The sequence below is a fragment of the Rhinopithecus bieti genome, unplaced genomic scaffold (assembly GCF_001698545.2).
Source record: "Rhinopithecus bieti isolate Rb0 unplaced genomic scaffold, ASM169854v2 scaffold_22548, whole genome shotgun sequence".
NCBI classification, from domain to species: Eukaryota; Metazoa; Chordata; class Mammalia; order Primates; family Cercopithecidae; genus Rhinopithecus; species Rhinopithecus bieti.
The window spans coordinates 600,453-609,361 of record NW_016810469.1 but is presented as its reverse complement, the minus strand read 5'-3'; the positions used below and the strand labels follow the sequence as shown (position 1 = coordinate 609,361).

Genomic DNA, 8,909 nt, shown 5'->3' with positions numbered 1-8,909 from the left:
CGGGCTCGCGGCCTGCACGGCCCCGCTCCCCGGGAGCCGCAACAGCCGGGCCCCGGGGGCCGCCGGAGCGGGGCTCGGCGGGCGGAAGAGGCGGCCGCTCCGGGAGCCAGCGGACACCTCGCTCAACCCCACGCTGGCAGCCACCGCGGCCCTCATCCCCCTGCACCGACGCGCCGGAGACATCCGCCCAGGCCCGTTTCCGGGAGGAAGTGACGCTCCCAGCCAGCTTCCGGTCCGGGAGACTCGGCCCCACCTCTGCGCCGGGCAGCTTAAAGGGACCACGACCCCCAGGAGGATTGAAGGAGACCGGTGGGGACGGGGCGGGGCCCAGCCTTGCGGAGCCGTAACACAGCGCTGGGGAGGGGGGCGGCCGAAAGGGGGGCGGTGGTCGGGCCGCGCAAGCGGAGATGGAATGGGGCCCGGGCTCAGACTGGTCACGGGGGTGAGAGGGGCCCGTCGGGGAGGGGGGAAGGGGCTCGGCCCCGCGCAAGCGCCGGCCCTGACCGTCTGTCTCTTGCTCGGGCAGGGAGGCTGCCGGCGTGGACCGCGGGAAGGCGGGGCTGGGGCTCGGCGGGAGGCCACCCCCGCAGGCGCCCCGGGAGGAGCGCGCCCAGCAGCTGCTGGACGCGGTGGAGCAGCGGCAGCGGCAGCTCCTGGACACCATCGCAGCCTGCGAGGAGATGTTACGGCAGCTGGGCCGCCGGCGCCCGGAGCCGGCTGGTGGCGGGGTTAGTGCCCACCCTGGGCTGGGCCGGGGTGGGGTGGGGTCTGCCCACTGGCTAGGCTGGCCAAGCCCTAGCTTACCCTGGAGGGGGGAAGTATCTCTCCACCGCTTTATCCTTAACCTCCGTTGATCTGGTGAGAGGTTTCGAAAAAGTTAATACTATCCAAATGCCAAATGGCCATATCCTTGTGGGGCCTAATCCAAGGCCTTTCCTCCCAGCCTCACTTTTTTCCTTTCTGTTCCAACTAGAACGTCTCAGCCAAACCCGGAGCGCCAGCGCAGCCAGCTGTCTCCACCAGAGGCGGCTTTCCAAAGGATGCTGGCGATGGAGCTGCGGAGCCCTGACCATCCCCCAGCCGGATGCCCTGACTTCTCTCCCTCCCCAGGGCTGGTGGCTGGACTCTGAACAACTCCCTTCAGTATAGGGGCCAGTCTTCACTGGCAGTGGCTGGTACTTGGCTGGCTCTCAGCCTGGAATGGCAGCTCTGCTAGCAGCTGGGTTCACTCCCATGTCATCCTGGCTGAAAGCAGTGCTGTGCTTTGAAATGTAGCCAGTGAATACCCAGTCTGATTACCCAGATTTGGGCAGACCAGCAGTGCTCGCCAGAGTGGTCTGGCCTGCTATGGGGGATCCAGGTGATGTTACATGTCCATTTCATGCTTTGGGGGCTTTTAGCCCCACAAAACACCTTCAGCAGAGCCTTGATTAAAAGGAAACCTGCAGACTCTCCTGGTGACCGACGTTTCCTTTCTGTCCCCTCTCCAAGACTGATGGCTGGGAAGGGGGGAATGGTGGAAAAATGTCAACTGTAGGCACGGTTGGGAAGAAATGCCACAGATACTACCAGATTTAAATAAGCATTTAATTAGGATTTCATTAGTATTTAATATTGCTTTTCAATTCCAAAAGTTAAATTTTCACTTCTTAGCAGATATTTTAAAGTACAATATTAAGTTTATACAAAATGAGCAATTAAGCAAACACCATTATTTCACATTCTTCAAAAATACAAATTCGTATTTATTCTTTTTTGGGTTTGGAGGTTTCTTCCTTTGGAAGTACTGAACCTGTAATGTTTTCATATCGCTCAGTGGAAGTCCGTTGTTCCCATGTTTCACACTTACTTTTACATAATCCAAATAAAACTATTTGGGACTTTAAAAGTTGTCACCAAGACCCCAGCCAATGATTAGTGTATGTCAAAAAAAAGAGGGCTCTTGGGGGCTCTTGCCTTTCCTGGCTAGAAGATCTGAGCCAGAGATTCAGCAACAATCTGTTTCCAGCCACCTTCCCCAAACGGACTAGGAAGAGTTCACAGGAAAAGGGAACAGACACTTTGAACTCTGACCCCCACCCTCACATTCTCCAAAACACAACTAAGGATGTAGACTGTTGAGTCAAACAGCCCTTGGGAGGCCTGAGAACACAGCAGGAAAAGGGCAAGAGAAGCCTCTGACTTGGCACACTACGAGGATAACAAGGATATTGCAAAAAACACCCCTGGGTTTTGGTGCAAAAGGTTTTATGAAAATTTTCCCATAAGAAAAAGTAGAAACTGCATTGAGCTGAGAAAGGGACACTACGTTATCGCCCAATTTTGGCCCAACAGGCACACCACCAAAAGGGCAGCATGTGGTTCTGAACCTCAATTCCAGTAGAAAAGCTTGTACTATGTACACATTGACATAAAGATCCAGTTTAATTTGCATTTTTCAGTGCAGACTGAGAAGCCCTCTCTTGAACAGGAGTAACAGTGAGAAATGCCCAGTGGTCGCTGGCTTCCCCTAAGGGCATCAGAAGAAATACAGGACCCCTTCCCTCTCTCCCTAAAAAAACATGCAAGAGGAAACAGGCTAATATGGCTAACCAATCAGAAATATGCTCCAGTTTTGTTACCTCCACCCTGAAATATTAAGGAACAGATAATTTCTGATCTATGTCCCAGCAGAACCATTTGCATATTAGATCTATGAAAATCTTTCTGCTTTGGCTGAATTATATTTTAAAACTTGTCTATTCTATAGCCTGAGAATTGAAGATAAAATGGGGGAGGTGGAGTAAAGGGTGGCTGAAGTATATTTTAAAACTCGTATATTCTATAGCCTGAGAATTGAAGATAAAATCGGGGAGGTGGAGTAAAGGAAGAAAGTTGATAATGATTCATGGGATTTAATGTTTGTTTATAGGATTTAATGAAGGCTGGAGGCCTTTTTGCTTAAGGAACCAACACAGGTAGTATGGGGACCAGTATGGAAATGGCTCATGTTGCCCCCTGCCACCCATGCCTCCCCAAACATATTTCTGATTGGTGGTGTAAGACAATTATAAACTCTTGAGAAATACTGTTGCAGTTCCACAAATCAATGGTTTCAATGACTCTGGAAAAGTCTTTAAGGACAATGGATGTGATTACAAATATAAAAGTCTAGAAGGTGCCAGGTTTCTACCTAGGAACAATCTGTTCCTTCCTTTCAGGCATCATTTTGTAATGGTGAAGAGGGAAAAGATGGCGAGAGACCAAGAAGTGATGAAAAAGGGCCTCAACAGTCAGCAGAAAACAGGACCCACAGCAGTTCTTCAGAGAGCCTGAGGGGGCGCCCTGGGGCACACAGGGAAGGCTTGCATAGATTGAGCGGTTGCTGAGAATGCATAATAGTGTTTCCCTATGGACAGCCTCATAGTACAGGGCTGATTGAGCGGAAAAACGCGGCCAGGCCAGGGCCACATGGGACAACGACCATCAAGCTACACATATTGCACCAAGGTAAGTGCTTTTCTTTTCACACCTCAATTTAACTTTTTATTCTGAGCAAAAAATAAACTTTGTGGAAAGTATATATATGTATATATACACACAAAAGAAATTGCAGCAATTGGGTTAAAGATAAAATAACCTAAAGTGCTTTTTTATTTTATTATTTCTTTAATATACCAATATGAGGTTCTGCAAACTTGTCCCTCTGGACACATTCAGCATTATACAAAGTCTCTCAGGAAAACCCACCCACCCTCCAATATCCCCATCAGTCCACAGCCTTGACCCTGAAAATAAAACTCTCCGATCTACCACCTATCCCAGAGGTGAAGAAGAGAAGCCCCTTGCCTTTTACTCAGAGTGATCTTCACATCTTAAGGCCCTTCCTGGGCTTTGTACCATGATCTCCTTCTAAACGGAGGTGGAATTCAATAAATGACACCACTTCTGTCACCACACTAGTGGTGCTCCCATGAGACTGGCCAGACCCTGCCAGGAAAGACTGGGCCACTTTCCCTCAATGCCCAACCTACCTGCCTGGGAAGGGCCAAGTTCACTAAGGCAGTTTGGTGGTGCCAGTCAGTTTCCTTACCACCTCCTAAGTCCATGAACCCCAATCCCTGGTGCTAAGCACCCTTTGAAGCGGTTGTCTAATTGGAGATGTTAGTAGGAACTAGAAGAAAATGTACAGGGTGAAAATGGTTAAGTTTACTATGGGAGAGGAAAAAGGCTTGATTTTTACCTGCTAGAATTCTACAAATCCTCCCTAATCTCACCCTAGGTTCATTTCCCAGGTTTGGGAAACCACACTCACTATGAAGGTTCTTTCTGGCTCCAGCTTAGCGAGGGGCCCTCTCTCCTCCAAGGTCCTTGGCACTAGAGACCAGGCTTACAGAAGGGCAGGTAGGAAAAAAGAACGGAAAAGGAGGGAAAGGAAGACTGCCTACCCTGGGAAATAAACCTGATCTTCACAACCACTCACTGGCATTTTAAGCACATTCCTGATTTTTCAAAAGCTGATTGGATCTGATAGTCTTTCTTGTAATCTAAAGTCACCCTCAGAAGGCAGATACTTCAGCTTCTTCAACTGGAAAAATCTGTCAGCCTCAACACTGTTTAAGATGCTGCTTCATCACCCCTGATCTTTGAGAGTGAAAAGGCCACTGACCTAGGTAGGCCCCAACATGAGCACAGCCCTGGCTAGCCAGGAAGAGTCGATATTTAAACCGTGGGTGCTTCAAATGTCCTTCCCTGGGCTCCTATTTCCCACCTCCACTCCCAGGGAACCCAAATCCCAGGTGACCACAGGATGGGCATATGGGAAGTTCATTACTGCCCTCTGATACTGGCTTACTTTGGGGTCCCATCACTACTCTCTCAGAAGTTGTGAACACCAAGGGCCCTACCTCAAAGCTTCCTGTGGGTGCGAGGCCCAGAGACATCCAAGGATAACTCATGCTCAGCAGCTGGTTTTTCAGGAGGACTAACCCACTGTGTTAACAGGAAATTCCTCCTGCCTTATCAACTTCTGCTGAGGTCAATGGTCATCAGAAGCCACAATCCTTTTGGAGAAGGGAGTGCAGAAGGTCAAAAAGAAGTCAATTCCCTAGACCAGGCACGGTGGCTCACACCTGTAATCCCAGCACTTTGGGAGGCCGAGGCGGACAGATCACCTGAGGTTGGGAGTTCGAGACCAGCCTGACCAACATGGAGAAACCCTGTCTCTACTAAAAATACAAAATTAGGCGTGGTGGTGCACGCCTGTAATCCCAGCTACTCGGGAGGCTGAGGCAGAATTGCTTGAACCTGGGAAGTGGAGGTTGCGGTGAGCCAAGATCGCGCCACTGCACTCCAGCCTGGGCAACAAAAGCGAAACTCCATCTCAAAAAAAAAAAAAAAAAAAAAGAAGTCAATTCTTCTGGCTAGAGTCCTGGAATGAGAAATTGGCTACTTGTAGGTAAGACCATTTCTCCTCATGGCAGTAACAACATTCACCACCACTGCCTTCTTTGTCTGTCCCTGAACATCCTTGCTAAAGGCAGGGAGGGCCTCTGGCTCCAAGGTAAATTATCTGCTCTCAATAATGTCTTGGCTGGCCCTGAGCAATGGCTCAGAGAACAGGAGAGTGACCAATGCAGATCCCTTTACATTAGGGAATGAAAATGCAAGGCAAAATTATGGCTGCTTCCTGCCTGACACTGTCAGTTTGGAAGAGCAGCCTTGTTTGTGGAACACCACTCTTTGCTCAGGGCAGGGAAATGGCTCTTGGGAGGCAGAGGCCTATTCTGCACCTTGGGCCATGCCTGGCCTCTGAGCTTGGTGAGTTTGGTCAGCACTCATGACTATGTTAATATAGCCTGTTGAGAGAAACCTTCATGCTAGTGTGGACTGTATCTTTTATTTTAAGAGGCAATGACTTGGAGCCAAAGGCAGACAGATGGATATAATTCTATACACACACACACACAATTTTTTCCTATAACACAACTTAGTGAAACATTCCAAATGAGATAACTTATTGCAACATTTCAGGCTTTTTGGTGGAAAGGGAATTTTTTTGTTTTGCTATACCCTGAGTAGATCATCGTTTTGTGATTTTTCTTTTTTTTTTTTTTAAATAAATCACATGACTAAGCTGAGCAAGTCACATCCTTGTTTGCACTGTATGAGGCTGTATGCAAAATCCAGAGGGGGGCAGAGATGGAGGGGGCAACCCAAAGCCTGGCTGGAACCAGGACACCTGGCCTGCCAATTATATGCCACCTCATACAAATTCCCTTAAATCTGCACCTTCTTCTGATAAGCAAAATGCGGCCCTTCTGCTCTGAGGAAGAAAATACCATTAAAAAGAAGGCAGACCACCAAACAGCAACTGGCCATAAGCCACAAGTTCTCTCTAGGACAAAACAGCGATGTTCCCCAAGGAAAATTCACTGAGATCTGCAAGCCCTGGCAACCAACTGAGAGAAAGAACCAAGAAGGCAAAGACAGTGATCATGTTGCTAGAACCTGCTTTGCGCACGTCATCGACAGACAGCAGTCAACAAGCTGCCTAGGGCCTCTGCAGAGCCAGATCAACCCCACAGCCTGTGAGCCAGGCCTTAAATTGCCTATTTGTGCTGAAGCGGGCTGCAGAACGACCTGTGTTATCCACCCTGAGCACCACCAACACTATGCACAAATGACAACACCATCTCACCTGAACCCTGTCCAACTCACAGCTGCCTCACTGGCCTTTGCCACTGCCCTCTCTGATGAAGCAAGGGTCTGGCCTTCCAAGCAAATGTCAGCCTCAGATTCAAAAGACACACAGGAAGGAGCAACACCCAACACACTGAATTCTCCTGCCCAATCCACAAAGACCCCAGTGCAAGCGATGGGCAGCATCAGATTGATGGAAACCACACCCTTTCATTTAGAATTTTTATGCACACGAGTAACCTTAGTTTCCAAGTTCACATGACAACAAGCAAAAGTGACATACAGTGCAGCCAAACAGTTCACTTATAACTTAGCTTTTTTTGTTGTTTTTTGTTTTTTTCCAAAGATTAGTTCCTTAAAATGGATGCTCCTGGGATGTGAATAAAGAAAATACGTCTGAAAGGTGAGGATTTCAAACAGTAGATTTCTTCATCCTTCAAATTTCTGACCCATGATGGCAGGCATTGTACCTCATGCCTCCTGCTCACCCACTTTTTCCTGCAGGTGAGCACACACAGGCCCTTCACTTGGAGAAGCTGCTGGTGAGGCCCATCTCCTCCTCCCCCTGCAGTAGTGCTTCAATGGGAATCAGATTGGACGGGGTGTCCAGGCTCTGGAGGGACAGAAATTCTGACACATCCATGGCACTTAACGTTTCTGTCTGAGGGTCTGAAGGAGTCTCTGCTTGCCGGCTTTGCTCACAGGAGGAGGGTATGGTAGAGGATGATGACTGGGGAACAGGGGCTGAAGAGAAAGTCTGCGCTGGGAGCTGCAGGCTGGGCCGATCAGGAGCCTGAGGGCTCAGCTCTGGAGGGGATGGAGAGGAGCAGCCCTTTCTCCTGCTGGTTGCCCGCTCCTTTGCAGAGTCCCGGCATGCACACTGACACTGACATGCCTCTTCTTGTTTGATGATGATCACAGGAACACTGAGGCCAATCTGCTGGACAGAGCTCCCTGCGAGAGAGGCAAGAGAGACTGCTCTTCAAGTAGCTACAGAGGCAGGAGCATGAGGGACAGGGATACATGGGCTAGGTGAGAGCAGAGTGCCATGGGAACCATGGGAAGGACGGTCACCACACTTCGGGGTTTGTTCTGCTTTAAATTGGACCACATGCCCTCTGACGTAAAAGAGGAACACTCCCCAGCCCAAGACAAAGTCCCCTTTCCTTAGAAAGTCACACACACAATCTAGATGCACCCTGTATTTCCAGCTTCATTTCCAGTCATTCTCCACTGCACCCTCCATGTGGATGCCTACTTTTTTCCTGACACGTTCTTTACACCCCTGGGCCTGTGGGCTCTTCCTTATGCCTAAAATCCCTGGACACCACTCTTCTGGAGAACTGACACTCATCTTTCAAGACCTAGCTCACTCCCCCACTCTCTGTAGGCCTATGCAGAGGACTAGCTTGGATGAAGCCCGTACCCAGCTTCCCAGCACACATGCACAGTGCTGCTGTCTTCCTTCCACACCTCTCTCCTTGCAGTACAGGACCTGCTTGGTTCTGCCTGCCCAGGAGACTCTGAGCTCCTTTAGGACATCTTACTCATCTCTCTTTCTCTTGTGTGTTGTGCGAACACTTGCTCCATATTCAGCCAGGCTTCGTGTGTCCTGACAGAGCTAAGGACCAATGGGCAGGACCAGGTGCAGTGGCTCATGCCTGTATGTAACCCCTGTACTTTGGGAGGCTGAGGAGGGAGGATCTCTTGAGCCCAGGTGTTTGAGACCAGTCTGAACAATATAGTGAGACTCTGTTTCTACACATAATAAAGAAAAATTAGGCCGGGCTTGGTAGCTCATGCCTGAAATGCCAGCACTTTGGGAGGCCAAGGTGGGCAGATCACTTGAGGTCAAGAGTTCGAGACCAGCCTGGCCAACATGGTGAATCCTTGTCTCTACTAAAAATACAAAAATTAGCTGGACATGGTGGTGAGTGCCTGGAATCCCAGCTACTTGGGAGGCTGAGGCATGAGAATCACTTGAACCTGAGAGGCAGGGGTTGCAGTGAGCCGGGATTGCGCCACTGCACTCCAGCCTCCGCAACAGAAAGTGACTCCATCTCAAAAAAAAAAAAAAAGAAGAAAAGAAAATTAACCAGGCATGGTGGTGCATGCCTATGGTCCCAGCTATTTGGGGGGGCTGAGGCAAGAGAAGTGCCTGAGCCCAGGAGGTCCAGGCTGCAGTGAGCTGTGATCGTGCCATCACACTGTGGCCTGGGTGACAGCGA

The 8,909-nt window shown here is 49.7% G+C and overlaps 3 protein-coding genes across 6 annotated transcripts in view; 1 reads left to right on the top strand and 2 right to left on the bottom strand.

The window, feature by feature from the left end:
- The window catches only part of YRDC (yrdC N6-threonylcarbamoyltransferase domain containing), a 5,536-nt gene extending 5,336 nt beyond the window's left edge, over positions 1-200 (bottom strand). The window contains exon 1 of one of the 2 annotated variants that reach the window (XM_017892108.1): positions 1-200. In XM_017892108.1, coding sequence (XP_017747597.1) covers positions 1-183 — 183 coding nt within the window. In that variant the 5' untranslated portion in view covers positions 184-200. The other variant, XM_017892109.1, reaches the window with a different exon arrangement.
- CUNH1orf122 (chromosome unknown C1orf122 homolog) lies at positions 32-1,454 on the top strand. 2 transcript variants are annotated; one of them, XM_017892111.1, is made up of 3 exons: positions 32-309; positions 527-728; positions 974-1,454. In XM_017892111.1, exons 2-3 carry the CDS (start codon positions 681-683, stop codon positions 1,067-1,069), a joined length of 144 nt encoding a protein of 47 aa, XP_017747600.1. In that variant the 5' UTR covers positions 32-309; positions 527-680; the 3' UTR covers positions 1,070-1,454. The 2 variants fall into 2 exon arrangements, with proteins under 2 accessions (XP_017747600.1, XP_017747599.1); XM_017892110.1 differs by having other exon boundaries at positions 149-442.
- A 112-nt stretch (positions 1,455-1,566) lies between these two features.
- Positions 1,567-8,909, bottom strand: part of MTF1 (metal regulatory transcription factor 1) — a 55,302-nt gene continuing 47,959 nt past the window's right edge. For both annotated transcript variants that reach the window (XM_017892104.1, XM_017892106.1), the window contains exon 11: positions 1,567-7,635. In XM_017892104.1, coding sequence (XP_017747593.1) covers positions 7,205-7,635 — 431 coding nt within the window. In that variant the 3' untranslated portion in view covers positions 1,567-7,204. The remainder of the gene's footprint in view (positions 7,636-8,909) is intronic.